Raw genomic sequence first — 16,217 nt, forward strand, 5'->3', positions numbered from 1 at the left:
TTGTGAATGTTATTTTTAATGGAATTTTTAACAATCTATGTTAGGAAGCAATATCCTTGTATTGCTTTCTTGTGTACTATTTTTATCTGGTTTTGTGAATGTTATTTTTATCGGGTTGTGTTGACTTAAAGGAGCAGCCAGGAGAGAGAAGTCAACATGCTGAAGAAGTTCCAGCTCTGCCTGTTGGTCATCCTGCTGCTTTCCTGCGGCTTCCTCTACCAGCTCTTCCTGAAGTCCAGCTGCCTCTTCTGCTTGCCCCCCTACAAGTCCCAGCAGGGGCCAGAAGCCCTCCTGGGCAAGGGACGCAGCATTGTGTTCCTAGAGACCTCTGAGAGGACAGAGCCGTCCCCGCTGGTCTCCTGCGCTGTGGAGTCAGCTGCCAAGGTTTACCCTGAGCAACCGGTGACGTTCTTTATGAAGGGTCTCAGCAGTTCCCTGCAACTGCCCCCAAACTCCACTCATCCAGCCTTTTCCCTCCTCTCAGCAATAGACAATGTCTTCCTCTTTCCTCTGGACATGAAAAGGCTGTTTGAAGACACACCACTGTTCTCGTGGTACACTCAAGTAAGTGTTCAGAGAAACTTAGAATGCCCGTGTGGGGCGGGACCACAGAAAATGAGTCCAACCTACTCATTTTATAGATGGGTACACTGAGGGTAAGGACTCAGTGTCAGAGGTGGGACTAGAACCCAGATCCTTTAACTCTTGCCTGGCCTTCTTTTCACTGTGTTGAGCCCTGAGTCAAGTACTCGGGAGGCTTAAGTTAGACTTATCTTTCCCACTGTCGTTTGCTTCCAGCTGTCTATCTCAGTGTCTAGGTTACTTCTGAGACTGTTCTTAACTCAATGAGATTCTATATCTTTTCTAGGTGTGTATACTCCTTATTTTTCACTGACAGGTTAAAATTTATCCATGTTAAACATTTCTTTGCACCTGAAGGGAAAACTAGGCAATATTTTACTTGAAAATTATGTGAATAGAACATTCCTGAAGAATCAGGTGGAGTACTGCTGCATGAGACTGGGTTGTGTTAAGATATAATCAAGAAACTCCTGGGACTCTCAGGAATGTTGTAATCTTCATCTTAATAACATAGCATAATAAGGAAGTAATATTTTAATTAAATATTTTACTCATGAGGACCCACAATCAGGTAATGTTAAGGAATTTATTGTATAACCACTGAATGATTCTATCATGTGGCTTTAACTGTGCCATCTTATAAAGACTACTACATAGAACTGAATACTCTTACATTATAATGTAACTATAGGCATCTTAACTATGCAATGCCCCTTCCCCAATCTATTAGGAAGAAAAATACTTGAAGAAGAATATATATAATACACAGCAAGAGTAAGTATTTTACTATGAATTGGGAGAGAAGAGAATATGTTAATTTTATAAAGTTATTTTTAAAAAACTAACTAAAAATTGATAGCAAAATAGTAACATTTCTTGCCATATTAAGTTCTATCTAAGTTCTGATCATAGGCTAGACCAAACGTCAGAAAGCGTTTTCTCTGAAAAGGGCCAGAAAGCGAATACTTAGGGCTGCAGGTCAAGAGGCAGGACGGAGGCCCCTGTGCAGGCCTTTCCCCGGCTGTGGAACAAATCCCACGACCTTGGTGACTGAAGAGAGCAGAAATGTATTCCCTCCCAGTGTGGAGGCCAGAGGTCCCAACTCAGGTTCACTGGGTGATATCAAGGGGCTGGCAGGGCTCATATTCCCGGGGGAGGATGCTTGGGTGGGGCGCTAGGAAATAATCCCTTCCATCATTCTAGTCTCTGCCTCCATCTTCACACCCCCTTTCGTGTGTGTGTGTGTGTGTGTGTGTGTGTCTGTGTGTGTGGTAAAGTGAATTGGTCAGAATCTTTTGGTCAGTAGCTTTATTACGTATTTGGTCTTCATCAATTGTATGTGATATGATGATGTGAACAACTCTTATGAAGATTTTTGCAAAATCTTAGTTAACCTGTTTCATTTGGCTTAATAGCAGAATTTTTAAAAAAATGTTTATTTTGTCAAAGCCAAGAGTTGCTGTTGAAATTTTTTTTCTTTATTGATTTTAGAGAGTGGAAATGAGAGGGAGAGATAGAAACATCGATGAGAGAGAATATTGACAGGCTGCCTCCTGCATGCCCCACACTGGGGACTGGGCTCACAACCTGGGCATGTGTCCTGACTGGGAATCAAACTGGCAACTTCTTGGTGCATGGGTTGATGCTCAACCATTGAGCCACACCAGCTGGATGCTGTTGAATCTTTTAATCAATATATTTCAATTAGGAAAAATCTGATTTGTTTTTTGCATTCAAAATTTTAGCATTCCATTTGGGCACATGGCCATTTATGATGATTTATGTTTATTCTTAAAAAATTTTATTTAATCTTCACCTAAGGATATTTTTCCATTTATCTTCAGACAGAGTGGAAGGGGGGGGGATACAGAGAGAAACATTGATGTGAGACAGGACCCATCAACTAGTTGCTTCCCACAAGACCCCAGTTGGAGCCAGGGAAGAACCACAACTGAGGTACATGCCCTTGGATGGAATCCAACCTGGGACTCTTTGGTCTGCGGGCTGCTGCTCAAATGGCCAAGCCAAACTGGCCAGGGCTGTTTATTTTTTAAAATCATTTTCTGTGTTGCTCAGCTTTCAGCATTTGCAGTCATCCACCCTCTCGCACTCCATCACAATCGACTGGCTTGATCTTCCCCGCGTGTGCAGGATCTGACCACTTCTCTCACCTCCTCGGTGACCCTCCTTCGCCCTCACCTCTTGGCTGGGTTTTTCAACAACCTCCTACTTGCCTCTTTGCTCCTGCCCTTGTGACCTCCCAGCCCCACTTCCGTCTGTTCTCCACAGAGCAGCCAGTGCAGCCCTTTGAAGACTAATTCAGATCACATCACTCCTTTCTTCCAAATCTTTGAAATAATGTCAGGCTTTAGCCAGCCCACAGAATCCACCCTTTTCCTCTACTCCAACCTCTGTGGTCTCATCTCCTTCCCCTCTCGCTTCACTACTCGGCTTTGGCCACACTGTCTTCCTCCTGTTCCTGCCTCAGGGCCCTTGCACTAGCTGTTCCCTCTACCTAGAACCTTCTTCTCGGAGATATGGGCATAGCTCACTTACCTACTTCATTCCAGTTTCTGCTGGAACCCAAGATATGATTGTTTTCCACCCTGCCCCCATCAGAGCCCCTCACCCAGCTTTCTTTCTTTCATAGTTTTTATGAGTATCCAACATTTTTTTATTTTTTATTTAAAAAAAATCTTTATTGTTGAATGAAGAATGTATTACAGATGTTCCACATTTTTCCCCCATTGACCCCCTCCTTCCCACTCCCGCCCCCCTACCGCCTTTTCCCACACTATTGTCTGTATCCATTGGTTATGCATATAAGTTCTTTGGTTTATTTCCTCCCCCCGCCCCCAGCCCCTTTCCCTTTGAGGCTTGTCAGTCTAGCAATGAATTTGTACTTCTTAATCCCTTCACCTTTTTCACCCATTCCCCCAATCCCCCTCCCATCTGGCAACCAACAAAATGTTCTCTGTATCTATGAGAATGTTTCTGTTCTACCTGTTCATTTTGTTTGTAGATTCCATTGTTGATAGATATGTATTCATTGCCATTTTGTTTGTTCATATATTTTATCTTTTTCTTCAAAAAGACCCTTCATCATTTCATATAATAATGGTTTGGTGGTGATGAACTTCTTTAACTTTTTCTTGTCTGGGAAAGTCTTTATATGGCCATCGATTCTAAATGACAGCTTTGCAGTATAGAGTAATCTTGGTTGTAGGTTCTTGCTTTTCATCACTGTAAATATTTCTTGCCACTCCCTTCTGGCCTGCAAAGTTTCTCTTGAGAAATCAGCTGACAGCCTTCTAGGTAACTAGCTGCCTTTCTCTTGCTGCTTTTAAGATTCTCTCTTTGTCTTGAACTTTTTGCATTTTGATGATGATGTGTCTTGGTGTGGGCCTCTTGGGGTTCATCTTGTTTGGGACTCTCTGTGCTTCCTGGACTTGTATGTCTGTTTCCTTCACCAAGTTAGGAAAGTTTTCTGCCATTATTGTTTCAAACAGGTTTTCAATTTCTTGTTCTCTCTCTTCTCCTTCCGGCACCCCCAAGATGTGAATGTTGGCACGCTTGAAGTTGTCCCAGAGGCTCCTTACACTATCCTCATTTTTTTGGATTCCTTTTTCTTTTTGCTGTTCTGATTGGGCGTTTTTTGCTTCCTTATATTCCAAATCAATGGTTTGCTTCTTGGATTTACATATTCTACTATTGAATCTTTGTAAATTATTCTTTATTTCCATTAAAGCCTCCTTTGTTTCTAACTGTGCATCGATCATTTCTGACAGGTCCTTTTTTATGCTCTTGAGGCCCTCACTGAGTTCATTGAGCATCCTTATAAGCAGTAATTTGAACTCAGCATCTGTTAGGTTACTTATCTCCATTTCACTTAGTTCTTTTCTTGGGGTTTTGTTCTGTTCTTTCATGTGGGACCTGTTTCTTTGCCTCCTCATTTTGGCTGCCTCCCTGTGTTTGTTTCTGTGTATTACTTAATGAGCCGTATGGGGCTAGCTGTGACCAGATGCTGCTCGTTTGAAAGAATTTAGGAAAAACCTGAAGCTAGATCCAAGACAGGCCAATCCTATGGTTAAGCAAGTGGCAACAGCTTGGGTGGGCCTGAAAGTTGGGTGGGGCAGGGCCTCAGGGAGTCACCAGGGCGGGGCTACCAGTGTGAGCCAGGTTGCTAGAGTCCCGGATATGGTGGCTGTCTGCTGCCCCCCGGGAAGGGCTCACCAAAGAAACAAAGGCCTCTGACAGCATGTTTGTCCCGGAGAAAGCCCCCTCTCCAGCCCTCGCTCCAGTGCCAAACAGCTCAGTTTTTCCCTGTATGTCCCTGGTGCCCCTCGAGCTGCCTCCCCTCCAAGCTTAGAGGGAGAGAGTCCGATAAGTCCGTGCGCGGGCCCTTTAAGGAGCTGCCTGGGGCTCCAGCCGCATCAACCTCCCTGAGCCTCAGTTCCTGCTGGTTTTTCCAGCCAGAAGTTATGGGGACTTCTCTTCCTGGCACTGGAAACCTGAGCGGGGCACCTGGTGTGGGACAGGGACCCCTCAGTCCTCAGGAAGGACCTTCCCAGCCGAAGTAGCCTCCTGATTTTTATCCGCCACACGTGGGTGTGGGACCAGCCCGTCTCACCACTGTCTCGCCGCCCCTCGCGCCTCCGCCCCTCCTACCAGTCTCGATGCAGCTTCTTTAATTTCGTAGTTGTAGGACTTCCATTCAGCTTGATTTCAGGCGGTTTTGAATGCTGGTTGTTCTGTAGTTTAGTTGTAACTTGGATGTGTTTGTGGGAGGACGCGATACTGCATTTACCTACCCGCCATCTTGACCGGAAGTCTGCCACTTTAACTCCCAACATTTTTTTTTATCCTCATCCGAGGACAAGGACATTTCCTCATTTGTCTTCAGACAGATTAGGACAGGGAGAGACAGAAAGAGAGAAAGACAGAGAGAGAAACATCCATGCGAGAGACCCATTGACTGATTGCCTCTGGCACAACCTCGACCAGGACCAGGGACAAATAGCAACTCAGATACATGCCCTTTGCCGGGATTGAACCTGAGTCTCATTGGTCCCTGGGCCGACGCTCTAACCACTGAGCAACCTGTAATAAATACTTGTTTATTGTCTGTCTACTCCCAGTAGAGATTTTTGTCTTTGTTCACTGGCATATCTGTAGCAGCTGTCACAGAGCTTGGCACACAGTAAGTAGGCCCTCATTAAATGTTATTAAAGGCATCAGTGAATGAGGGCATACATGCATGCATGCATTTTCAGGTTCTTTTTGCCAGTTTCTCAAATAGCATAAATATTAATTTTTTTCTACTTATTTTTTTAGTAGTTTTTAGCATTTTTAGGACTTTAAAACATTCTTCCTTCACGGTTTCATATTTGTATATACTGTACCACCTGCTTAAAATGACTCAGAGTTCATTGTGAAATTCCTTCTGGTTTCTCCTTTACGTTTCCACTGCTTTAACTTTAAAAAAATAATTTTATGAATTGTTTTAAAAGCCACTACAGTCTTCTCACAGGTACTGATAGCTGTAAACATTTTACTTAAAGGCAACTTTTTAGGGCGGAGGAGGTAAGTTTGCAAAGTTGGGGTTTTGGCAGATAGATTTTTGGGAATCTGGCTTGCTGCCCCCTCCCCAGCTACCCTGGGCCTGGCCTCCTGCTATGACACTCCCTCCCTCCTTCCCTGCTGCTGGGGGCTGATTTGCACTTGCTCCTGCAGATCAACGTCAGTGAACAGAGACATTGGCTCCACGTCAGCTCAGATGCATCCCGCTTGGCCATCATCTGGAAATATGGGGGCGTCTACATGGACACCGATGTCATCTCGATCAGGCCCATCCCTGAGGAGAACTTTTTGGCTGCACAGGCTTCTCGGTACTCTAGTAATGGGATTTTTGGATTCCTCCCTCACCACGCCTTCCTATGGGAGTGCATGGAAAACTTTGTTGAACACTACAATTCATACATTTGGGGCAACCAGGGTCCTGAGTTGATGACGAGGATGTTGAGACTGTGGTGCAGACTTGAAGACTTCCAGGAGGTGAGCGATCTCAGATGTTTGAACTTGTCCTTTCTACACCCCCAAAGATTTTACCCCATTTCCTATCTAGAGTGGAGGCGCTACTACGAAGTCTGGAACACAGACCCAAGCTTCAACGACTCCTATGCCCTGCACCTGTGGAACTATATGAACAAGGAAGGGAGGGGCGTGGTCAGAGGCAGCAACACGCTGGTGGAAAATCTCTACCGTAAGCACTGTCCCAGGACTTACAGGGACCTAATTCAAGGCCCAGATGGATTGGTGACTCAGGGGGGTGGGTCCAGGTAACAAATAGAGACAACGCTGGTTTGTTGCTACTATATCGTGGAACTATACACTTCCTGGAGTGCCATGCTTTCCCCTGATCTTCACTTTCCCCAGGGCTGGGCGGCTATACACATGTCAGTTACGATTAGCTTCCTCTGTCTGTAATAGAGAAGTCCCAAAGACCTTTGCCCTGTTTCTGGGTTAGGGACTGGCTCTGGGCCACCAAATCTTGTGTGTACTGTGGCAGAGGTGCCACCACAGAGGGTGACAGCTTCCCAGTGCAAAGGGGTCTAGTCCTCTATCCACTCTTGGTATCCTCAGGACCTGGGACGGAGCCTGGCACAAGGTAGGCACTCAAAACTCCGGGCTGTATTGAATGTTGAACTGCGGCCAAGTAAAGGAAGTGGGTGAGGGTTTCACACAAGGCAGGTCTTGGTCAGCAGAGGGTGGAATCTTTAGCTTTTGGCCTTACCAGCAAGATAGACCAGAGCACATGTCAAGTTGACTTTCTCACAACAGCTCTGCAAAATAGGGCACCCCATTTACACATGGGGAAACTGAGGCAGGTGGAATGGCAAACACAAACAGCTGTCCTCAGCTACTTTCTGCACACTTCAGGAATACACTGGGAAGAGAGCGGGGAAGCCAATGCTCCAAGCCCCCCCCCCCCCCCCATCTCACATTGGACTAACTGGAGGACACACTGACTGCCAGGCCCCGGGCTGAGCCTAGAGATGCTTTAGCTAAGTTGGTTCTCATTAGGACCCTGCTTGGTAGAGATCATTTTTCCCACTTTATAGAGAGGATAAGTGACTTTCCCAGGGTTACATGACTTGGGAACGTGGACTGTAAATGAATCCTTGTCTCCGAAGCCTAAGCTGCTCCCTCCCCTTCGGGGGGCAGAGGGAGCCCTGGAGAGAAAGCACACCCGGACCAGGAGAGGAGGAGCACCACTCCCCGTCAGAGCAGAGGGTCACAGACATCCCTCCTTGGTGCTGGTCACTGCCCCAACCACTGTTCCTTTCTAAAAATTTAAAAATTGTAATAAAATATACATACCATAACATTCGCCATTTAAACCATTTTAAAGTGTACAATTCAGTGGCATTAAGTGTTTTCATATTGTTGTGCAACCAACACCACCATTAACCTCTAGAACTTTTTCATCTTCCCAAAGAATCCCCATTAAGCACTAACTCCCTGTTCCCCACCCATGCCCCCTCTGCCCTGGGAAGCACTGTTCTATTTTCTGGAATATCTCTAAATTTGACTTTTGTAGGTAGGATGTATAAATGAAATCATGTAATATTTGTCCTTTTGTGTCTGGCTTATTTCACTTACCATAATGTTTTCAAGGTTCATGTTGTAGCATGTGTCAGAATTTCATTTATTTTTAAGGCTACATAATATTCCTTTAAATGTATGTATGAACCACATTTTGTAATCCATTCATATGTCAATGGACACTTGGAATATTTTCACCTTTTTGCTGTTGTGAATATTGCTGTTATGTACAAATATTTGAGTTTCAGCTTTCTGTTCTTTTGAGTATACACCCAGAAATGAAACTGCTGGACCATATAGTAATTCTTTGTGTAATTTTTTTAGGAATTGCCATTCTTGTTATTTATTTATTTATTTATTTATTTATTTATTTATTTATTTATTTATTTATTTATAAATCCTCACCGAAGGATATTTTTTATTTATCTTCTTAGAAAGTGGGAGAGAGGGAGGGAGAGAGAGAGAGAAACATTGATGTGAGAAAGACACATCTACTGGTTGCCTCTCGCATGACTCCAACCAGGGTTGGGGACCAAATTGCAACTGAGGTATGTGCCCTTGACTGGAATAGAATCCATGACTGTCTGGTCTGCAGGCTGATGCTCTAAATGCTGAGCCAATCTGGCCAGGGCACCATTCTCTTTTTTAAAGCTGTCGTACCATATTTTACTCCCACCAGCAATGCATGGGCTTCCCTATTTCTCCACATTCTTGCCAACAAATGTTCCCATTTTGCTTTGGCTGCCCCAAGATACAGAACTTGGCAGACTGAGGCTGGGGTGGGAGAAAGGCCTTAAAATAATTCCCAGAAATCTGCGACTCAGTAAAGCAAGGGCTGGCTATGGGAAGGGATCAGGGACTGATATCAGGAGAGAAAGAGTCCTCTGGTCCTGGGCTTCACAGCTAGGTGCACAGGACAAGTCAGCAGGTTGAGGGGTGATGGTGGTGAGATAATTGACATCTGTCCAGGCCTGGGACTCACTCAAAAGACTATCGTGGAGCCAGATCAGAAACCAAGAAGTTCCCTTTAGTTTAAGGTGAGTGGGCTGGGCTTTCTGCCCTGGAGACTGCAGTTGCCCTTGCTTTCCTGTGTGTGTGTGTGTGTGTGTGTGTGTGTGTGCACGCGCATCCTGTCTCCCTGGGCTCCAAGTCGCCCCTCAGCAAGGCCTGGGAGCCATTCACATGGATCCTGGATTTTCCGAAGGGGTTAAACCAGGCAAAGTTCCTTCCTCCTCATAAAAACAACAACAACAACAACAACAACAAACAAAAAACTAGTCCCAGGGGGCTGGGGAGAGGCTCCACTCCTCTTCCTGGGCTGGAGCGCCTGTCAGGGGATCCGGATGCCTCTGATACCCTAGGCCTCAAGCTGCTGGGTCAGACAGCTTCTCCCGTCCCTGGCTCGTCAGATTGGGAGCACTGAGGTGGCTGGGCGGCTCTGTTCCGCCCAGAGAGCACGAGGCTTCCCGAGGCTGGGGATGAATCCTGGTCCTGAGGCCAGCTGAGAGGATTCTGGCAGTCACCTGGGGCCATTGGGGTGGTTGAGCGAACCTGGAGGTGGGTCGTGCCAAGAAGGGGAGCCAGTAACTCTAGGAACTCTGCCAACTCTTCTGGCTCCGGGACCCTTAGGTGAGCAATGCTGCGTGGGAAAACTATGCCAGGAATTCCGCTGGGACCAGGCGCTGGGTGGGGGAGCGTCCTTGCAGTCCAGGTGATCAGTGCCCCTGTGGCAGGAAGGTAGGCATTCGCTGCTCCAGATGCCTGCCGGGATCCTGACCCAGAGCTGGGGATCTGAACCCTGAATTGGCTTCCAGAGACCTGGCTTCCTGCACTGGGGCTTGATTCTTTACCTCTGCTCTTTAGATTTGCTCTGGACTGAGGTACCCCCAGAATGGAGCAGGAATGACAGAACACCCCAGGACTGGTAGAATAGCTTTGGATTTTTTCTCTTTGAAAGTAGTAGAATGATTAGGGGTTGGGGGTGGCTTAATGCTTTGAGTTCTGTAGGTAAAGGGAGATCTTTTAGTAATGAGATGATTTAAAAACAAACACATTTCATCTCTAGTTCCTCCCCCTTGTATTCCTGGGCTGGTGTTCTCATGAGGTGGCTGCAGATGAAAGTCCAGGGGAGACTTGCTTAGTACAAGACAAAGATCCAGAGGTTGGCAGAGGATTATTCTAGAGGGCCTGGGCAGGGGCTCCATTCACCCAGCACTCTATGGAGCCCAGGGCCTGCTGCTCCTGCACAGTTGCCTGGAGTTTGACTTCTAACTGGACTTAGAAGAGAGACCTGGTGAATGTTAGGTGCTCTGGCTGTGGCCTCTCCCACAACTATCTGCAGACAAGGCAACTGGTCTCTCTCCTTTGTCACAGTCCCTAACACCTCCCCTGGGCTGAAGACTGGCCAGTGAGAACACCCTATCTAGAGGAGATTAGTCTTTCAGTCAAGTGGCAGATAAGTAGTCTTTTGTCTGTGTCTGTGAACACCAATGCTCTGGACACATTGCCCTCATGTGGAAATATTTTTGACACCACCCAACTTGACAAAATGGTCCCATGAAGTTATATACTTAAGGTTGGGAACAGAAAACTGAATTTATTTGTGCAACGCAACTGGGTTCTGTCACAGAGCTGGTCAAAAGGCATGTTGCTCAACTGAACTGACAGGAATAGGGAAGGGGACAACTTGGTGGGCTGTTCTGAACCTCTCTGTAGGCCCCTTGCAGTGAGGGCCAGTTCTGATCCGCAGGGTTAACCACATGCAATGCCACCTGTCACTGGGCCGCCTACCTCTAGGGAGGGTTCTGTGGAGTCTGATGGCCCAGGCACTGAAGATGGAGAAACTCTTCTAAGAAGCAATGGCTCCTCCATGGGAAAGAAAACACCAGTACTACACTCTAAACTGCCTTTCTTCTCAATGTGAAAAGCAGTGTTGGCTTTTAACAATTCTGCACCCGGGAAGATAGGTTATGTCAGTAGGCGGTCTTTTTCACCGAAATACCCCTGAGAGATGTCAGTCAAATCCGTACCTCCAATTTTCATTTTAAAATCCTTTTGTGGCACAAATGTAAAATAGCCTTTTGACCAAAATGTGAACACTGTCTTTTAAAAATCTGTCCTTAAAGTTGCTGGGAATGGAGGCCATCTTTAAGGGAGAGCTAGCTGTGTGTCCGGTGGAGTAGGTCCCCCTCTTACTACTCGATGGTTTGTGAGTGGGGGCAGCCCCCTTGAAGGGTCAGAAAGAGTGGAAAGAAGGACCCCTTTCTCTAGAAAACAATAGATTCAGAGAAGTCTAAGAGCTGTAACAGCGGTGCTCTAGAGAACCCCTGGGCCACTCTCCTCTCCATTGGGGTGTCTCTTGCTCCCTTGCTTACGGTGTGTGCACAGTCTGTTTGCAGACGGTTAGAAGGTTACCTTGGCAGCCATAACAGTTAGCCCTAATAACACACCTGAGCTCCCAGGGCAGGCACCCTGAAGTCAGCTGGGAGCTGGGGCAGGCTTGTCAATCATTGCCTGGCAGCCATCTTTGGAAGCTTGGCTCCCTTCATGTGCTCCTCTTGGCTGCATTCTTTTTTCCTTTTTAAAATTAATTATCTTGTATTTTTCAATTACAGTTTACACTTAATGTTATTCAGTATTAGTTTCAGATGTACAATAACATGGTTAGAAGATCATGTTCTTTACAGAGTAGAACCCTGGTGCTTCAAGCACCCACCTGGCCTCATGCTTATTTATCATGATATGATTGACTATACTACTCCCTATGATGTAATCCTCCTCTCTCTGTCTATTCTGTAACTAGCAACTTGGCTGCATTCTTGAGGAAGCAGAGAGACAGGAAGTTAGCAGTGGCGGTTGTATAGTCTAGCTGTCAATTTATATATAAAAAATAATCAGCCAGAATTTTATTTAAAAATCAGCTGTCTGATCAGTTTTGTAGGAATTGTCTTTGACAGAGTACAGGTGGGTGGGTTTCAGAAGAACCACGAAGCCTCCTGGAGCTGTTTCACCGTAGGGTGGCTGCCTTGTGAGGCAGTGAACACCCCATCACTGGGATGTGCAAAACCAGGGCTTCCTTTGTTGGCTGTGGGATTGCCCCAGGTAGAAATGATCTCTTGAACAAGGAAGTGAGTTTGAAATGCTAGAATAATTATTATTCTTTTGGGTCCCACTAATTCATGACATTGGTCTGGTATTGGGATGTTTCCTGGGACCCCATCAAAACATCTGGAGATGGTTAACACAGCTTTGAATTTTCTAACGACAGTGAGTCATTTCTGCCCGTGTTCCTGTTCCCACTTGTGGGACAAGCAGTCGGCTGCTAATTCAGTTTGGAGAAAGCAAGGTGTTTCATCCCCTCCACCACAGGGAATGTGGTTTCCAGGTAACCACAGACATTCTTACCTTACTGTCTTCTAGACTCAAGCTGTGAAGTGGGGTCTGTGGAGATCCAGGGAGAATTTAAGGTCTCTGCCATGGACCCTATTGTGATTTGCTGTAAGCTCTTTCTGTCTTTGCAGTTTGGTCAAGAAATCTCAGGTACTTTCCATAATGGAGAATAACTTATGTATCACCATCGTCATTGGGCGGCAGTTTGTCATAATTCAAAAGCTTTGGAGTTTGACAGAACTTGATTTGAATCTTGGCTTCATTACTTAGTAGGTGAGTGATTTGGGGAAGGTCCCTTAACTTTCTGAGGCTCAGTTTTTACATTTTAGTTGAGGTAAATCACAGCTGCACACAAGGCTGTATGATGGGTAGAAGTAGTACTTGTAAAGGGTGGCACAGTGCCTGGCACACAGACACTTAATAAATGATGGCTGCTATCATCACCATAAGCCTCAAATTCTTATAGTTCTGCTCACCTTTTGATGTCAGATCCCTAGGATTATTGAGAATTGAACCCTTGGGATTTTAGTGCAAGATAGGAGTGATACTTTTGGGGCTTAGTAAAACCTCATGAACTTGGACCACTAATTCAGAGTCTTGTATAACTGGGAGTGGGGCTGCCATCATCAGTGTTTGGAGAATGTGTTCAGTGTCAACGCGAGGATTTCAGGGTGGCCCGGGAGGCAAGCTAGACCACTGTAGTCACATCTTGACAATCAGTGTAGGCATTGAAGCTTCTCCCTGATGAGCCTGAGCCCACTCACAAGGGCTCCTTCACTCTAATGTTCCTTGGAGGCCAGTGCAACTAAGCTATAAACACAGACAGTCAACAAATCAATCATTTTACTAAGTGAATAACCTTTGACCCTAAGGAGTCCAAATGAAGGACTCCTAACTCCATTCTTACTCTTTATCCTAATTCTTGCTCCTCTATCTCCAAAACCCCAAGAATATAGAGTCTTGAGGCAGATATTCTAAGATTTTGACACTTCTGTTCAGTTCAATAGTAATCTGGGCTGCAGGTAGTTGTGGGTGAACAGCAGAATAATATCCCAGGGATATTGGAACACTCCACCGCAAGGGAGGAGTTAAAGGGTAGTAACTGTTTGAGGAAGAGACTGGAAGGAGCATTCATCGGGGTGGGAGGGGAGCTGAGAGAATTGATGATGGAGCGTTCTTGGCCTTATTATTAGAGAGAGAACTGTGGGCAAACATCTGAGGCCAAAGCTTAAATATTTAAACAGTGAGTTCTCAGGTGAGTTCCTGGTCTGTGGGAGGACAGAAAGCAGGTGTCCTGTTACCCTTGCTGAAGCATACCTGGTAACCTGCTGTTGTTTCAAGGCACGGCTTGTTGAGGCTCTGGTGACATGGCTGCAGCTTGGAGCTGAACATGGTGAGTATCATCTTGCCTGCCTCCCTTCCTTCTTTTAAAATAACGTGACATGTTATGTAGAAATGTGCTTATCTTCTCCTCAGGGCCATGGTGGGGGTGCTTGTGGCTAGAGTTTTGTTTTGGGGAGAAGAGTTTCTGGGAAAAGGGAGCTTGGGAGCCGAAGTAGAGAAGGTGGGTCGGTAACATCCTGTAGGCAGTCTTCGAGACCAGGCTTAGGTTTTGGACTCGGTACTGTGGCAACAAGGAGGCATGCTGGGCTCCTGGGTGGCGGGCAGGTGTGTGGTTAATATACCTCAGTAGCCTGGAACCAGGCTTGGTCCAAGAAGGCATGCTGTAAATGCAGGGGGAATGAGTGAATGAATGAATGAGTTCGAGGGACAAGTAGTCTCAAGAATCATGTTGGGTGCTTCAAAGCCCACAAACTTGGAGCCAGACGAACCTCCTACTTCAATTCTGGTCTTCCTACCTGGGGCGAGCCACTTACTCTCTCCAGAAGTCAATGTCCTTGCCTGTGAAATGGGAATAGTCATTGCCATTTGTAGGTTTGTATTTAGAGTTGGCATCTGGCACAGAGGCTGGCACTTCCTGCCCTGCAGCTGGTGTTAGTACTGACTGCATTTCCCTTGCCTGTCCTCAGTTCCACAACACCCTGGGGGTAGGTGGGGCAAGCCTGTCATCCCCTTGCCCAAATGAAGACAGAGGCTTAGGGAGGACGGGCCCTTTCCTGGAGGCCCTCCCCCTCTTTGCAATCCACCGCTGCCATTTCCTCAAGGCCTTTCTTCTTCATGATGTCAATGACTCTTCTCTTTCTATTGCACATAAAAGTCTGAATCACATGATCTAGACAGAACTTAAGTGTAGTCATATATACTTCTTATTACCCCAGATTCTAAGTTTCTTAAGGGCAGAAATTGTATTTTTTTCCTTAAAAATTATAACATTAATATGCCCTGGCCAGTTTGGCTTAGCAGTTAGAGCATTGGCCTGTGGATTGAAGAGTCCTGGGTTTGATTCCTGGTCAAATTATGTACCTGGGTTGCAGGTTTGATTCCCAACCCTAGTCAGGATCATGTGGGAGGCAGCCAGTCGATGTGTCTCTTTCACATTGATGTTTCTCTCTCTCTCTCTCTCTCTCCCTCCCTCTCTTCCTTCCACTCTATCTAAGAAGCAATGGAAGTATATCCTCAAGTGAGGGGAAAACGTTATAAAAGTAATAGAACTTTGAATGGTATGGAGAAGTGGAAAGTGGAAAATAAAGGTCTCCTAACTTTTATTCTCTTGTCTAGAGGTAACTATTGTTAACAGCTTATTTTTCTAGAAATAGTCTATGCAAATAAAATAATATATAATAAATTATAAATTCATATTTTATTTAATTTTGATTATACATGAGTAACAAATATGAATTATTCATATATGTGTGTACATATACATATGTGTGTGTGTGTGATTATCATTAATTTGTGTAAGGGCTATCTATCTATGTATCTGTTTATCTATTTACCTATTTATCTATCTCCTACCCATGGACCATCATTTATTTATTTATTTATTTATTTATTTATTTATTTATTCATTTATCCCCACTGCACATTTCCATTTACCTCCTCCCATGTAGATAACCATTCTATTGTGATATCTATATCTATACCTATACCTATGTCTATATCTATTAAAATATATCTCTAAATATTCAAATATATAGATGTACATGTGATATATATGTGAGATATCTTATTTTTGCAAGTTATTAAATATGATTATAGTAATATATCATTTAAACAGAAACAGAAGTGTATACATATATATACACATACATTCACACACATACATGTACACATACACACACACATACAAACTTCTGGTATTCCCTGTCAATACATGTAAAGCTGCCTTATTCTCATCAATAGCTGCGTTGCATTTCATTGTATAGAGATACCACTTGCATCCTCTATTGTACTTTGTACTTTGCTTTCTTGTACTTCGCTATTACAAACAACACTTCAATGACAGTTTTTGCACAAGCACCTTTGTACACTTGTGTAAGTTTATCTATAGAATAAATTGTAATTCTTAGTAGTGGAATATTGAGTTAAAATTCCCGTTGCTCTTGTCAAATTGCTTTTCAAAGAGAGAACGGTTTCTAGGTCCACCAAGAAAGTGGAGAGTAGAATCTGAGTCTTTGACAACAAACTGGAGGTCGTTTCACTAAACCATTATGTTTGAGAAATATGACCATCATGGATTG

At 44.9% G+C, this 16,217-nt stretch overlaps 1 protein-coding gene across 1 annotated transcript; it reads left to right on the forward strand.

Moving 5' to 3' along the window:
• The first annotated feature begins 156 nt into the window (after positions 1-156).
• On the forward strand, positions 157-12,846 carry A4GNT (alpha-1,4-N-acetylglucosaminyltransferase). Its single transcript, XM_036267468.1, has 3 exons — positions 157-564; positions 6,316-6,920; positions 12,708-12,846. Exons 1-3 carry the CDS (start codon positions 157-159, stop codon positions 12,844-12,846), a joined length of 1,152 nt encoding a protein of 383 aa, XP_036123361.1.
• The last annotated feature ends 3,371 nt before the right edge of the window (positions 12,847-16,217 follow it).

The sequence above is a fragment of the Molossus molossus genome, unplaced genomic scaffold (assembly GCF_014108415.1).
Source record: "Molossus molossus isolate mMolMol1 unplaced genomic scaffold, mMolMol1.p scaffold_m16_p_18, whole genome shotgun sequence".
NCBI classification, from domain to species: domain Eukaryota; kingdom Metazoa; phylum Chordata; class Mammalia; order Chiroptera; family Molossidae; genus Molossus; species Molossus molossus.

What these genes read in the sequence shown, in the direction of transcription:
- A4GNT (XM_036267468.1), top strand. Translation starts at nt 157, where the DNA reads ATGCTGAAGAAGTTCCAGCTCTGCCTGTTGGTCATCCTGCTGCTTTCC. An exon ending in TGTTCTCGTGGTACACTCAA is followed by an intron (nt 565 to 6,315) that starts GTAAGTGTTCAG and finishes TTGCTCCTGCAG; the next exon opens with ATCAACGTCAGTGAACAGAG. An exon ending in ACTCAGGGGGGTGGGTCCAG is followed by an intron (nt 6,921 to 12,707) that starts GTAACAAATAGA and finishes CTGTCTTTGCAG; the next exon opens with TTTGGTCAAGAAATCTCAGG.